Source organism: Cetorhinus maximus, chromosome 9 (assembly GCF_964194155.1).
Source record: "Cetorhinus maximus chromosome 9, sCetMax3.hap1.1, whole genome shotgun sequence".
Lineage (NCBI taxonomy): Eukaryota > Metazoa > Chordata > Chondrichthyes > Lamniformes > Cetorhinidae > Cetorhinus > Cetorhinus maximus.
In genome coordinates this window covers 128452695-128469315 of record NC_135887.1, presented here as the reverse complement: position 1 = coordinate 128469315, position 16621 = coordinate 128452695, and the positions used below count along the sequence as shown (strand labels likewise).

Sequence of the window (16621 nt, the reverse complement as noted above, 5' to 3'; positions counted from 1 at the left end):
CTGGGGCCTGCCTCCTTGCCCTACCTGTAGTAAAAATCACGGGCATTCTGGCATGGTTGGATGAATAATCGCGAAGGACCTATCCTTGGGCAGAGAACCCAAGGAAAAGATGACACTCCCATATGTGAGTAAAAGTGTAGCAATGTGTTAAAATTGTCAGACGCTAGTGCAGACTTGAGCTAACTTTACTGAGTCTGATACACAGGGCAATATTTCAGTTCTCTAAATCCACAGGGATGGAATAGATTCCTCTGTGGCTTGGCTTGGAGATTCAGACATGTGACTAAGCTCAAGTAAGCTGAATTGCACATGAGCCATGCATAATGGTGAGACAGTGAAGAATTCTTCAGCTCACCTCCCTCCGTCTGTGGGCCCAATTCAATACCTGTGCTTTTGTCAAACCACCATGTTACCCACTTTAGTCTTTCAAAGCATTCTAGTTACGGTATATATTACCACAGCTTGATGACAGGGAGCCAGCCTTAATGTGATAATGAAAGATCCAGGTGAAGGGAACAGGCTAACTGGAGCAGAGTGGTTCAAATAGAGTAGCCTGATCCTAGCAAAGCTCGACTGTCATATGAAAGCTTTTTTTTGTTGATGCACAAGGTCTCAAAACTCCAGGTAAACACGTCTGACTTCAAAAGCAAACATCAAATATCACTTTGAAAGTGGTGACTGGCTGGAAATCAATGTTAATATTTTCGGTGGCACGGGAACTGGGTGTAGCAGAATACAGATAACCTCCCATTTTGGCCAGCTATAAAACCTCTATGTGGTGATGCTGAACATGCTCCAAGAACACAGCAAAAACATTTCCCCTGTTAAGTCAGAGAGTTGAGCCAACCCACAGCACCATGATGAATGGGGCTGCGTTAAAGGTTGCCAAGGTCTCACTGAACAAGTCTCGCTGCCTGCCTTCTTAATCAGGAACAGCAGGGAGAAAAGTCCTTTGCAGCTTAAAAAAAAAAATTGTTATTTACATATTTCAGTGTCATTCAACTAATGTGCTCCATGCTTGTGGAGATGTCATTGGCTGAAAGGATACAAAAACCCACTCCAAAACTGTGAATCATTAGAGTAGATATTTATATTACTGACACAAAAACTACATTTCTGCTCCTGGATCAAATAAGTTGACACAAAAGTTTGAACATTGGGTGCGGGGAGCGGAGGTGGCGAATACAAAAGCAAAAGAACAAGTAGGAGCCTCCCCTTTCAGCATACCAAAGGGAGCATTCCCCCCGCAGCATGCTAGTCCACTCCTCAGTCACCCCTAACACCCTCTCCCTTCCTTAGTTAGTCAACGTGCACTCTGCTCATCAGCACTTCCATTTTCAGGAAGAATCTGCTTACGCGGGGAGAGGGCTGACTAACAATAGCTGGTAACATCCCCCAGGAACGTGTGGATATTTGAGACTAAGGTGAGGGTAGCAGAACATCAAAGTGTTCATGCACATGTGCAGTGCACCAGGGTCTTACACCCTCAATATTAGGTATAGGACTGAACCACAGAGGATACATTTTATTGCAAAGACATGCAACATGAGACATATTTTTAAATCACTGGAAACCACCTAAGAGCTCAAACACCAATAATCTGATTTAGACTGAACAGAATACCTACATCGTGAAGTGGAAAAGCAGCAGTGTACGTGCCATTGTTGAGCAACCTCTTAATCCCAAATTTCCTCTTTCCATCTTCTGTTGCATACTTGCATCGAGAAAGAATGTAATACACCTGGAGTAAGAATTGAGAGAGAGGAATATTATGTGAATAAGTGTGCAGCACACTTTCTACATACAGCACAGGAGAGGGGATTAGAAACTCACAAAAACATTTACAATTTAGGGGAAAACTTTAAAAAAAAGCCTGTACAACTGATGAAGCCCTTATTAAAATCTAGTGCTCCAACATTCAAAGGAACAAAATGATTCATATTTATAAAGCACTTCATCGCAGAATTCAAGCAGCCTGTTTTAAAAAAAGGCAACCTGAAAATATTCATGAGATCAGGCAGCACCTGCAGTTAAAGATTAATCTACGCTTCTGGTCTTCTATCCTCTGCTTCCCCACAGATGCTGTGGTTTACATTTTGTGCAAACAGAACAGATCAGTGAAACAAAGAGAGGCTCACCAAAACAGAAGCAAAGGCCAGAATTTTGACCTTGATGGGCATGTGGGCCCCACCAGCTTGGCGGTGGGCGGGCGGCTGAACTCCGCCACCGAAATGGGGCCGGCCGCCATTTTAAGTGGGCGGCCTGCCCGACAGGAAGCGCTTCCTGTGCAGGGGGGAGTGGGAGGGATTCCCCATCTGTCAAAGTGCGCTCTTTCGTGCACTGCTCCCTGACACTAAGTGCTGTCTCAGGGAGAGCGCTGAATGTTTAAAAAACTGCAAAAATAGAGAAACAAAAACATTATTAACATGTCCCCCTCATGTGAGACTGTCACACGAGATGGGACATGTTAATAAATATGAGTGAAACTTTAATAAACTTTTTAAAAACTGAGATGAAACCTCATCCCGCCAGTGGATGAGGTTTCATGTTTTTTCAGAAGCCCGCTGGGGCTCCTGTCCTGCCCGCCAGCCTTAAGGTTGGACAGGCAGGTCTTTCAATGAGCTTAATGATCCTGTCAATGGCCTCAATTGGCCATTGACAGGTCAGCGGGCTGATTTCGCTGTCCAGCCGCCTTCCTAAAAATTTAAATGGACCGGGATGATGTCGGGGGTTCCTCCCGACATCATCCCACGTCATTTTCCTGTTGGCGAGCGGGCCCCGCCCCCAAATCGCCGACGGGAAAATCCTGGCCAATGTCCTGTTCCAGGAAATGTTATGATGCTAAAGAATACTCAGTGCGCTACGGTCTAAGCCTGTACATAATAGCAAAGGGTTTAAACTCGGCCATACTTACAATTCTGTTGCGGGTAGAGGGTGAGAAAAAGGTCTCTGGATTATCAATGGGAAAGAGCTCCTGCCGCTGTTTACTGAAAGGTGCTGTAAAGTAGTCTGGTTCTGGGTTTATTATTGTTGTATTCAGGCGAAACGGGTTTATCAGCCAGCCAAATGGGTTTTCCCTTGCTTGTGGAATATCATTTTCTTTAATGGGCACTTTAATGTGCATAACCTCTGCATATGTGGCCAGGACATCCCAAGGAGCATGAATCTTCGTAAAGTAAGTTTTACCATCATCTGAATCCTGGAAATACACATATCTCATCTTAGTTTGTAGCATTACACTGCAGTTAAGTTTCATATCCCCCTCCCCCAAAATGATCATTAACCAGGAAGACGAGAGCATCCAGAATTGAGCCAGCTTTATTGACCTCTGGTGAAACAGGCTCAAGGGGTTTAACAGTCGGCTGCTTTTCCCATGTCCCTATGTCAAGCTTGCTATCTGGCCATAATGCAGGTAGTATAATTTAATTCTGGGTGAATTTTCCATTCCCTACATGTGCAATTCAGGGCAAATGCTGCATTGCACCCTCCGGTGGAGCCTGAGCACTGAGACCTCTAATTTCTGCTGCACAATGCCCGGTTTACAATTGTTGAACTACCTCCTATGCACAGGAAGCACGTGCTCATCACAAGCCAGAAATACTTTGGTGAAAGCTAAAAACACAATGATGTGCCCAACATGATGCACCTTGTGCTGTACAAATAAGGGGCCTAATGCATGTCAAAGACCTCACTGGGTGACTGGTTTATACAAATGTACGCATTAGGAGGAGTGGACCACTTGACCCTTCAAAAAGGTTCTGCCATTCAATAAGGTCCTGGCTGATTTGATTGTTACCTCAACTCCACATTCCCGCCTATGCCCGATAACCTTTCACCTCCTTGCTTATCAAGAATTTATCTACCTCTGCCTTAAAAATATTCAAGACTCTGCTTCCACTGCTTTTGAGGAAGAGAATTCCAAAGACTTACAACCCTCAAGAAAATTCCAAAGACTTAAAGCCTGAGAGAAAAACAATTCTCCTCCTCTCTGTCCCAAATGGGTGACCTCTTGTTTTTAAAACAGTGGCCCCGAGTACTAGATTCGCCCACAAGAGGAAACATCCTCTCCACATCCATCCTGTCAAGGTCCCTCAGGACCCTGTTTCAATCAAGTCGCCTCTTACTCTTCTAAACTCCAATGGACAAAAGCCTTGCCTGTCCAATCTTTCCTCATAAGACAACCAGTCCAATCCAGGTATTGGTTCAGTAAAACTTCTAATGCCCTAAAGGGAGCTACCATCTCCTCACAGTCACCACTGTCTCCTGACTTGATGACATGACATCCCAATGGCCATCCCCCAACCTCCAATCGCCTTCTTCATTTACCTCAGGGCCAAATGCTGTGCTATCAATGGCTCTATCTTTGATGTAGCTGCCTGTTGCTTTCTATAGCTCACGGGCTTGATGAGGATCAATATCAATTGTGTCTCAGGTCTTTTCATTCAGGCACACTCCCTGGGATCCAAACTCAGACTTCCTAATCAGCTGTGAAACACTGCAGCATTATCCCTACCTGCCTCTCCTAGATTTCATTTCATTGAAGATCTGCTCCAAGATAATCTCGGTCTCATGCATACACCTGACCAGAATGCATTGATAGATCAGGCCAAGTAAAGCAGTGGGTTAGATGTATTTGAGATAAAGCACTTAAAATTTAGATGTACCCACATCCACTGAACTCTTTCTCTGTATTTAAAAGCACAGGTAGTACAACATGTCACATTCCATGTCCCATACTGTGTGTTCAGTTAAGGAGCCAGGGACTAAAATTTCATCCATTCACAAATCCTAAGATGCCCCTGCTATGTAAGAAGTGCAACATGAACCCCATTCGTGTGCTTCACTGGGGAATCCACTGCACTTCTGGTTAAATTACTTCCAGTGGAGCAGCGCAACTCTGACACAATTTCTAGCTAGCATGTTTATGGCTATTCTATAAATAGTGAACAACAATAACAAGCAACATTTAAATATTGCTTTCAATTTAGCAAAATGTCCCATTTGCACCTCATGGGTGTGGAATTTGACAAAAGTGGCACCAAGATAAAGGAGATTGAGGGAGATTTTAACCAGCGTCTGAAAGGAGGAGAGGTGGAGTGTCAAAGAGGGAAGGGAGTTCCTGAACTTTGGGCCTAGACGGCTGCTAATGGTTGAGCAATGGATTCAAAGTGATCTTCACTTACATCTTTACTTTCAGTTTCCAGTTCAAGGCCTGTCTTCAGCAGATTTATTTCAAACTCTTTTCTTCTTTCCTGAAAAAAGAGGAATTTAACACAAAGAACATCATTCACTGGCATCTTCAGCAAAGGAGCTGGATTTGTGACCCCAATTGAAAAGGTTACCTATATCCTACGCAGATGTCTCAAGTCAATTAGCGCACAAAGTTACATGGAGAGTGATCTGTCAGTGGTAACCCTTGGTGCTAGATGTACTTCCACTCTCCTCCAGGTGTAGCATCAGACGTAGTGTCACTTTTCAATCCATCTGGATTGAAAATGCCAATTGGCTGCAGTACTTGGCATATTGGGTTTATCAGCCAGTGGGCCAAGCAATGACTCTTTGACCTTGCTGCCATACTCAGCCTTGCCAAACAACATAGAAGATCTCCAGCCAGAAGGGCAAACAATTCAGCATGTTGTTATGACGTGAAATGGATGCCTGAAGTAGATTATAACTTTCAACAGGGGATTGGGTAAATACTTGAGAAGGGAAAAATTGCAGGCCCATGGAGAAAGGACAGGAGAACGGGAGTAATTGGACAACTTTTTGCAAAGAACTGGCAGAGTCATGATGGGCTGAATGGCATCTTCCTGTGCTATCAGATTCTGTGATAATCACCTTTTTTTTTTAAAAAAGGTGGTGCTACAAATTGCTGCACAGTCCAGAGGCCTTCAAACAAGAAAACTCACATTTAGCCTTCCTTTTACAAATCAAGCCTTTGAAACAAGCTCATGAGCTGACATCCATTAGATAGCCATTCGATTTGGGTATTCTAGTGCACAAAACACAGAAGGCAGTGTGCTGGTACAACAAGCAATTAGGAAGGCAAATTTTATGTTCTTTTTAATTGAAAGGGGGTGGAAGTACAATAAGGGTCAGAGGGTTGTGAATCTTTGGAAATCTCTATCTCAGAAGGCCATGGATACTCATTGTTAAGTATATTTAAGACCGAGATGGATAGATTTTTGCACTCTGAGGAATCAGAGGGTAAGGAGATTGAGCAGAAAAGTGACATTGAGGTCAAAGATCAGCCTGTTATCACTGAATAGCGGAGTCGGCTCAAGGGATTGTCTGGCCTACTCCTGTGTCTTATGTTTTTATCCTGTTCTTGTTTGATTTCCATGTTGAGAAAATTCTTGATCATTACGAGGAACAGAAATATGGCAGAAATATCTGTATCTGAAGCATCAGTAATGTTGAAATATTCAATCACACAACGCAAACACTTACACAGCCTGCACTAAACTCCTCTCTGACTTATTAAAATGTGGGTATGAAGCAGTTTAAAATAATTGCCAGACAGAACATTTTCTCTCCCTCCAGCTGCATTATTCCTCATCTGCCAGTAGATGGCACTTCACTGCTGGTATGCATCACAGTACAACTTTCGTCATAACGTTTTAGTGACTCGGGAAAATGTCATTGCACATTAAAAGGCATCCTTGATGTCAACTTTCTAGAAACTTAGTTCGTCAGTGGAAGGTAAGGTCCTCTCAAGGAACCTCTCACTCATTCAGAGAAATGGCAACTTGATTCCAGTGCCATGCCCTGGTGCAGTTTGGGTAATTTACAGTGGCTGGAGAGACAGACTCAATGAACATCACGGATAAACTGGACCACTGCTCTGCAACTCAGACTGGTGAACCCTGTGTACATCAATTCCTTAACCTAGTACTTCGCCAGTAATTAATTTAACCTGGATTGATAACAAACACCCTCTCCAGTGAGTTTATTCTGTAAGTATATAAGCCATGCTGATTACAGAGGTCTACTTTATGTAAGATGGTGGTGGAGTGTTACAGTTCACTCAAGGAGTCTGAGTTGCTACGGTAACATGCACTTTTTACATGCATGCTGTATTCTGGAGCTTTGGATAGTGATGGTAGAGGCTCCAACATTCTTTCTATCACATGGGTGACCAGGAATCTCTTTGCTTTTCCCACCTGCCATTGGTGTGTGTTGGAAGGATTTGCAGGTTGATACTCAACCTGTTTGGCACCTTCCTGGGCCATTAGGTCCTGGGTTGAGACTCGAACCAGGAGCTTCTGGCTCCAAGGCAGGGACACTACCCTCTGTGCCACAAGACCTCCTGTAAAAGATTACGTCATCTCTACTGAGGTGGTAGAAGGGAAAACTCTGCCCAAAGTACTTTGCACGAGTACTTATCCTTTGAGGTGCAGTCCTTCTGCAGTGGAAGTATTTTCAAGCCAAATATTTCCCATTGCTCGATTCATGCTATGGAAGAAGTTTTAAATCGAATGTTCGGTGCCATGCTTGCCTTGTCGACTTGCTGCTGAGCTCAGTCACTTGCTCTGCGGCAGTCCGGGGACCCACTGGAGCTGGAGGTGCCTTCCCCAGGGAGGGCTCCACCAGCATCAGAGGATGCCAACGCGGCCTCAACGATACAAGTCGAGGGGCTGTGACCCTGAGCTGAGGCTCTACCTCCTTCCCCCACCCCCCGCCATGTTGAGGCACCCTCGCAGTCCTACCTGCCTCAGCAGCGTCCTGGTGGGGCTGCAGGGGGTGGAAAAAGCTCTGGCCCTCTGACTGGGCTCTGCAATTGGCCTCAGTGACCTGAGTTAAGGTGGAAAAAAAATGAGCTACGATTTCACACGCTGTCTTGCAACACATGTTAAATAGCACGCACGGGTAGGAGAGGACAGGGTCCAATCCGGTTATGATGCCCACGTAGATGAACAGCCTGCCAATGGACTGATACGTGAAGCTGATTTCCTAACAGTCTCACAGCAGCAGCTCAATCCCTTGAGTAAAGGGAAGGAGCGGGAGGGGAAAAACTGGCAAGAGGGAGAGAAACTTAACCCAGACGAGACTCGAAAATCTTTCAGAGGAGTCACCAACCATGCCAAGGCAGTGGGAATAAGTGAATGGGCTCATAAACAAGGCAGGCAGGCAGGCAGGCACCAAACGTACAATTCAAAGCTTCTTCAATAACTTGATTCGAACAATAGGAAGCACTTGGCTTTAAAATACTTCCCCCACAGAAGGACTGCACCTCAAAGGGAAAGTACTCATGGAAAGCACTTTGGATAAAACATTCCCCCACGGTGACGGGCTTGAAGGTGGGTTGCCGGAAAATAGTGGGAGAGGCAGGTTGGGACGGCTCCCCAGCACATTCCTGCCAGTGAGCAGCTTTCCCAGGGGAGGGCAGGAATGCAAATCGGCTGCTCGCATGACAGAGGCAGGCTGTAAACTTAACTGCTTAAAGCCCCAATTAGGGACGATTTTCTGGTCTGGCCACATTTTGCCAGTGGTGGAGCGGCCTCCCACCACCTGATCATTGGAGGCAATCTCCCAGTGGCAGTCCGGGGACCCATTGGAGCTGGGCCAAAGACCCCCAAAGAGGGGTCCGGAGGCATCAAAGGATGCCCTTGCGGCCTCAACGATACAAGCGGAGGGGCTTCTTCCCCAAATCGAGAGTCTATCTCCTCTCCCCCCCCAAATAATTTTTTTTATTTTTACCACTCCAGGGTGTCTCCGTGTTGAACCACCCTCGCAATACCAACCTGCCTCAGCTGCGTCCACCTCTCCTAGTGGGGCTGCTGAGGACAGAAAAGCTCCGGCCTTCTGATTGGGCTGACAGCACCGGGAGGCTGCCCACCGTCCATTAAGAGGACAGCAAGTGTGGAGGAGGCCAATTAGGAAGTTGTCTTTGGGTAAATAGCCCATATGGCCCTGACGTCAGTGGCCTGGAGCTTGTGAGAAAACCCTAGACTCAATTATCCCAGACACTCCCCACAGGCTGACTAAAACAATGCCATTTACAAATGATTCCCCATTTTACTATTCAAGGAATTCTTCCATATGAATTATCTTTATGGAGTCACTTTGTGTCCAGTCTCTGTGGAGAGTAGCGTGGCCTTCCTTCCAGAATAGGGTTTTTTTTTCATTCATTCATGAGATGTGGGTGTCGCTGACTGGGCCAGCATTTATTGCCCATCCCTAGTTGCCCTTGAGAAGGTGGTGGTGAGCTGCCTTCTTGAACCACTGCATTCCATGTGGTGTAGGTACACCCACAATGCTGTTAGGAAGGGAGTCCCAGGATTTTGACCCAACGACAGTGAAGGAACGGCGATATATTTCCAAGTCAGGATGGTGACTGACTTGGAGGGAAACTTCCAGGTGGTGGTGTTCCCATCTATCTGCTGCTCTTGTCCTTCTAGATGATAGTTGTCGTGGGTTTGTAAGGTGCTGTCGAAGGAGCCTTGGTGAATTCCTGCAGTGCATCTTGTAGATGGTACACACTGCTGCTACTGTGCGTCGGTGGTGGAGGGAGTGAATGTTTCTGGATGTGGTGCAAATCAAATGGGCTGCTTTGTCCTGGACAGTGTCAAGCTTCTTGAGTGTTGTGGGAGCTGCACTCATCCAGGCAAGTGGGGAGTATTCCATCACACTGCTGACTTGTACCTGTAGGTGGTGGACAGGCTTTGGGGAGTCAGGGGGTGAGTTACTCATCACAGGATTCTTAGCCTCAGACCTCCTCTTGTAGCCATAGTATTTATATGGCTAGTCCAGTTCAGTTTCTTGTCAATTGTAACCCACAGGATGTTGATAATGGGTCAGGCGGGGGGGGGGGGGGGGGTTCAGTGATGGTAATGCCATTGAATATCAAGGGGCAAAGGGGCAATGGTTAGATTTTCTCTTGTTGGAGGTCACTGCCTGGCACTTGTGTGGCACGAATGTTACTTGCCACTTGTCAGCCCAAGCCTGGATATTGTCCAGGTCTTGCTGCATTTGGACATGGACTGCTTCAGTATCTGAGGAGTTGCAAATGGTGCTGAACGTTGTGCAATCATCAGCGAACATTCCCACTTCTGGCATTATGACGGAAGGAAGGTCATTGATGATGCAGCTGGAGATGGTTGGGCCGAGGACACTACCCTGAGGAACTCCTGCAGTGATGTCCTGGAGCTGAGATGACTGACCTCCAACAACCACAACCATCTTCCTTTGTGCTAGGTATGACTCCAACTGGTGGAGAATTTTCCCCCTGATTCCCATTGACTCCAGTTTTGCTAGGGCTCCTTAATGCCACACTCGGTCAAATGCACCCTTGGTGTCAAGGGCAGTCCCTCTCACCTCACTTCAGGAGCTCAGCTCTTTTGTCCATGTTTGAACCAAGGCTGTAATGAGGTCAGGAGCTGAGTGGCCCTGGCGGAACCCAGATTGGGCATCAGTTAGCAGGTTATTGCTAAGCAAGTGCCCCTTGATAGCATTGTTGATGACCCCTTCCATTACTTTACTGATGGCCGAAAGTAGACTGATGGGGCAGTAATTGGCTGGGTTGGATTTGTTCTGCTTTTTGTGTACAGGACATACCTGGGCAATCTTCCACATACTGGGTAGATGTCAGTGTTGTAGCTGTACTGGAACAGTTTGACTAGGGATGTGGCAAGTTCTGGATCACAAGTCTTCAGTACTATTGCCAGAATATTATTAGGCCCTATAGCCTTTGCAGTATCCAGTGCCTTCAGCCGTTTCTTGATATCACGTGGAGTGAAGTGAATTGGCTGAAGGCTCACATCTGTGATGCTGGGGACCTCAGAGGAGGCCGAGTTAATGTTTCAAGTCCATATGACTCTGAAGAGTCATCCGGACTCGAAACATTAACTTTGTATCTCTCTCCACAGATGGTGCCAGGCCTGCTGAGGTATTCCAGCATTTTTACCTCCATCCTCATGAGGCACTGTCTTCCGACGCCAATTGGGAAGCAAAGATACTCATTGCCCAATTGGATGATGATTGACTGTCAACCAAGCAGTCTTTTTCTCCCATTTTCAATATTTTTATACCTGGTAAAGAGAAAAGCTCAAAGAAAATGACAAAAAAAAAAATGTTTTAATGTCCCAATGATTTTTCTCTAGGATTGCACACAGCATAATCCTGGAGGTTGATCTCCCATTCCTGGAGACTCCAGGCCAATCCTGGAAGGTTGGAAACCCTACTCCAAGATTGTCCACGAGTCTCCAGGAATTAAAGATTAATCTCCCAGAGCAAAACTGGAGGAAACTGGGTGGTAAAGAATCATAGAAGTTTTAAAACAAAATGGTATCTTTTACATGGAACAGTTAGTTGTAAAAATACTTGAGCTTTGACAAAGGCTGTTTGGTTGAGGTGGTTGGGGTGCCAGGACCTGTACTGAACCCTGTAAGAACACATTCAATCAGAGTTCATGGGCAGAATTTTGCCCTTGGATGGCGGGAGGGCCCCACCGGACCCACTGAAACGGGGCCCGCCGCCATTTTGAGTGGGCGAGCCAATTAAGGCCCACCCAGCGGCATCCCCGACGGGAAGCGCTATGCACTTCCTGTTCCGGGGGGGGAAGGGATTCCCCAGCTGTCAAAGTGCGCTCTTTCGAACATGCGCGCAATGGAGAGCGCACTGCTCCCTGAGGCAAAGTCCTGTCTCAGGGAGAATAGGGACATTGGAAAAAACTTTAAAAATAGAGACATTTTAAAATTATTAACACGTCTCCCTCATGTGACAATGATTTTGCTGTCCGCCCGCCTTCCTAAAAATTTAAATGGCCCGGGATGATGTTGGGGATTCCTCCTGACGTCATCCCATGTCATTTTCCCCTCGGCGAGCGGGCCCCGCCCCCAAATCACCGAGGGGAAAATCCTGGCCCATGACTCTAACTAAGACCACGCCTTAAATAACAAAGAACATTAATGGCTTAGACGTGAATATAGGAGGTAGGATCAGTAAGTTCACAGATGACACGAAAATTGGTGGCGTCGTAAATAGTGAGGAGGAAAGCCTTAGATTGCAGGGACGATATCGATGGGCTGGTAAGATGGACAGAGCAGTGGAAAATGGAATTTAATCCTGAGAAGTGTGAGGCGATGCATTTTGGGAGGACTAACACGGCAAAGGAATACACAATGAATGGTAGGACCCTCGGATGTACAGAGGATCAGACGGACCTTGGTATACATGTCCATAGATCCCTGAAGGCAGCAGCACAGGTAGATAAGTTGGTTAAGAAAGTATATGGGATACTTGCCTTTATTAGCCGAGGCATAGAATATAAGAGCAGGGAGGTTATGTTGGAGCTTTATAAAATGCTAGTCAAGCCACAGCTAGAGTACTGTGTACAGTCCTGGTCGCCACACGATAGGAAGGATGTGATTGCACTGGAGAGGGTGCGGTGGAGATTTACCAGGATGTTGCCTGGGCTAGAGTGTTTCAGCTATGAAGAGAGACTGGATGGGCTAGGGTTGTTTTCCTTAGAACAGAGAAGACTGAGAGGGGTCCTGATAGAAGTATTTAAAATTATGAGAGGAATTGATAGGGTAGGTAGGAAGAAACCTTTCCCCTTAGCGGAGCTGTCAATAACTAGGTGGCATAGATTTAAGGTAAGGGGCAGGAGGTTTAAAGGGGATTTGAGGAATAATCTTTTCACCCAGAGGGTGGTTGGAATCTGGAACACACTGCCTGAGGGGGTGGTAGAGGCAGGAACCCTCACAACATTTAAAAAGTATTTAGATGTGCACTTGAAATGCCATAGCATACAGGGCTACAGGCCAATTGCTGGAAAATGGGATTAGAATAGATAGGTGCTTGATGGTCGGCACGGACACAATGGGCTGAAGGGCCTGTTTCTGTGCTGTACAACTCTATGGGCAGAAATTGTCGCTCAGCGGGCGGGCATGTGCCCAACCTGCTCAAGTGTGAAATGACGCGTGTTGACGTCGGCCGAGCGTGCAATAGTTCGGTCAGCCAGTGCGCGCCAGTGCGCCCGCTGACAATTAAAAGGCCAGTTAAAGTTCATTAAATAATCAGTTCGGTTGGCCAAAAAGGCCAAGCTGCCTTTGCAGCTTTTCAAAAATCTCAAACACGGGTGGGGTGAGGTTTCCAAAAGCAAATAAAGATAAAATAGAAGTTTTAAAATTGATTTAAAAACATGTCCCTACTCATGTGACAGTCACATGACAGGACATGGCTTATTTCATTCTCATTCTCTTTTTTTTTTAAACAGCGCTTCATCTCCCTGAGGGAGATTATGAAGCGCTCGCTCGTGCGCAAGCGCAAAATTCACGCTCGACCCGCTCGCCCTCCTCCCCCCACCCCTGCACAGGCAGCGCTCAGCGCTGCCGCTCACATTCCACGCTGGGCAGGCCTTAACTGGCCCGTCAGCGTGAAATTGTAGTCCGCTGCCGATCGTGGGCGGCGGGTCAGCTTCCCGACAGCTCCAGCCGAGCCTGCCCGCCAAGGGCAAAATTCTGCTCTGTGACTCATTTGTCACAGCATCTGTATCACAAACTGGTGTAGACAGGACACCGTTCTGTAGTATAAGGGTCTGGCATGGAAAGGGTTAACATGGCACTTGGTTCAGTACCGCCCACGTGTGATGTAAGGGAACACATGAAGCGAGTCTGGAGGGAGGTCTGGTCTGGACAGAGACCTGTGTAGAGGCAAGCATGGAGACAGTTCCTAGCTTAGGCCTTATACTGTATATATGTATATCTTTACTAGTAGTTAATAAACACTTAACTGTTAAGCCATACAAGACTCAGAACCTTTTCATGAGACTACCAAACTACACACAGCATCTTATAACACACTTCAGACAGGATCTTGTCTGCACACAGTGATCAATACTTACTGGGGAGGTGGTGACATAGTGGTATTGCCACTGGATTCGTATTCTAGATTAGCCAGGCTAATGCTCTGAGGACCTGGGTTCAAATTCTACCAGGGCAGATTTGAATTCAATAAAAATCCGTAATTAAGAGTCTGATGATGACCATGAAACCATTGTCGATTGTTATAAAAAAAACCCCATCTGGTTCACAGGACATGGCTTATTTCATTTTCATTCTCTTTTTTTTTTAAACAGCGCTTCATCTCCCTGAGGGAGATTATGAAGCGCTCACTCACGCGCAAGCGCACAATTCGCGCTTGACCCGCTTGCCCTCCTCCCACCCTTGCACAGGCAGCACTCAGCGCTGCCGCTCACATTTCAAGCTGGGCAGGCCTTAACTGGCTCGCCAAGGGCAAAATTCTGCCCTATGACTCTATTAGGGAAGGAAATCTGCCGTCCTTACCTGTTCTGGCCTACATGCGACTACAGACCCACAGCAATGTGGTTGACTCTTAAACGCCTTCTGAATGAGGGTAATTAGGGGTGGGAAATAAATACTGGCCTAGCCAGTGATGCTCACATCCCACGAACAAATAAAAAAAAACCAACCCATTCCATTATGGCACACAAGTGCCAGGTTTGTACACCATTCCGACATTGTGTGGGCTCGAGACCTACGTTATCGGATTCCCACTGCCAGCTTTAATCTACTGTAGATTCTTGTGGCCAAAAGGCAAGCAGAATAGCAGCACACTGCACCTGGAAGGGATGTGCAAGGCCAAAAGTCAAGTTCCACCCTTGGAGAGGCCAGACACCTTCAGCACTTGCCTTCATGACATGAGGTGCTTGGGTGTGTACAATTGGCAAAACTTTTAAGCTGGTCCAGATCAAGCCTGGGATGATTGCCTGCTGTCTTGGAGAGTTTTTCATTACCTATAAACCCATCAAGCGTGACAGGCTTGGTATCGGCGCCACTCACTCCTATAGAGCATTCAATCCTCTCAAGTAAACCATTTACGATAGCAATGCTGTACAAATAAAACTCACTCCGATAATAAAAATTGAAGTGAGTATTTACACCAGTGTGTCAGTCAATGAGCTGCACTGTATCAGCCAAAGCAGTGAGATGAGCAAACAAAGTCTATTTAAACACTAGTCTCAATGGAATTACCTAATCACCTCCATTCTGGCTGGAACCTGTGCTGTCACTAAACACAGCCCTAAGCAGTACAACCTCTGTTCTGTTTGCAAGGCTGCAAGTCAGAACGTAAATGCAAATCATTTAACAGAAGGAAATATTTTAAAGCCAAGTATTTCCTGAAGTCAGCTTTCTTAGGGGTGTTAGACACTGCGTTACAGCCACGAAGAGTGTGCGGGCGCCCTTTCACACACTGTTGCCTGCTCTCAAGCAAACGGGCCGACTGTCTCTCCCCACAGGGAGTGACAGCTAAGTTCCGATAGAAAGCAAGCCAAAGACACTCAAGACTTTCCGGTGGACGATGCCGCAACTATTTTGGTGAACTCCTGAGTTTAAGGGACCTGCCTGTGTCTTGGCTGACATGGTGGGAACAAAAAGTAGTAAAAAATTAACATTATCAAAATTAAGGTCAAGGAAACCTTGAGAATCTGCTCCAAATTCAGTCAGCAAAATAAATGTGACGTTTCATGATACTTAGTCTGCCATTGCGGATTGTCATGGTAACTAGCTTCCCTGTTAACCCAGGTATACTATGGCAACCTGGTGGTGAGGATAACAATATAATGTGATAACATATATTGAAATGATCTAGATAGAGATTTTTTAAAAAGTGCAAACTTGCATTTATTTAGCACCTTTCATGACCTCAGGCATAGATATATATAAAGAAAGTATATTTCTGGTGTGGGGAGTGAGTTTTCTTCTAAAAGCACAAGTGTGTGAGGATGTAATTGTTTGTTGGGGGAGCGCTGCAATATCTGACTGCATAGTCATGCATATGCTACAGGATTGTTCAGTTAATGCTTCCCAACTCTAAGCTGTGAGAATGGTCAGAGAATTTCCCAAACAATATTAAAAGATCAAGCAGCCCAGTAGCATTATTTACATATAGATCATGTAGTTTTAACCACAGTAACAGCGAGGCTTTGGATTTCATTTATTGCATCAGTCAATGTAGAAAGCGGTGGAGCTCATTTCTAGTGGAACAGAGCTAGGAAGGGGAGTAAACAGTGCGGCAAGACCAGCTCATTATTAACCACATAGAATCAAATGGCTGCGGATGATATTAATTTAGAATCACCAAACTTTACAGCTCAGAAGCCGGCCATTCACTCAATTGTGCTTTTTGAAAGAGCTGTCGAGTAACTCCCACTCTCTCTTGCTCTTTCCCCATAGCCCTGCAATATTCTCTGCCTCAGCTATTTAACTTTCGAAATTCCCATTTCTAAAGATTAGTATTCGAGCTATTTTTGCTACCTGTTCAGGCAGTGCATTCCAGATCACAATTTGCCCGGTAAAAACGTCCTATCATTTGTTATTATAATGCCTTGAGCCTTTCAGCAATTTCTTCAATGAACAGAGTATATAACCAGAACCCACTGCATGTGCCTACACGGTTCACCACTCGATTTTCGTTTTGAGATGTTCTCATTTCCTTTTGCACACTGTTGCACCCGTCGCTGCAGCCAGCAAGTCTGTGCAGACAGTACTGCATCACCACAAGGTGGCAGAATCCCAGAACGCTCCACAGCACTACAATATCACAAAGTGCAGTATCTCAGCTCACCGAGGTACTAATTAAAACCATTTGTTGAGTC

The 16621-nt window shown here is 45.9% G+C and overlaps 1 protein-coding gene across 2 annotated transcripts in view; it reads right to left on the bottom strand.

The window, feature by feature from the left end:
* Nucleotides 1–16621, bottom strand: part of ano5a (anoctamin 5a) — a 190768-nt gene that overhangs the window by 36071 nt on the left and 138076 nt on the right. For both annotated transcript variants that reach the window (XM_078549527.1, XM_078549526.1), the window contains 3 exons: nt 5184–5252; nt 2915–3199; nt 1628–1741 (listed from right to left, as the gene is read on the bottom strand). In XM_078549527.1, the coding sequence (XP_078405653.1) occupies nt 1628–1741; nt 2915–3199; nt 5184–5252 (468 nt within the window). The remainder of the gene's footprint in view (nt 1–1627; nt 1742–2914; nt 3200–5183; nt 5253–16621) is intronic.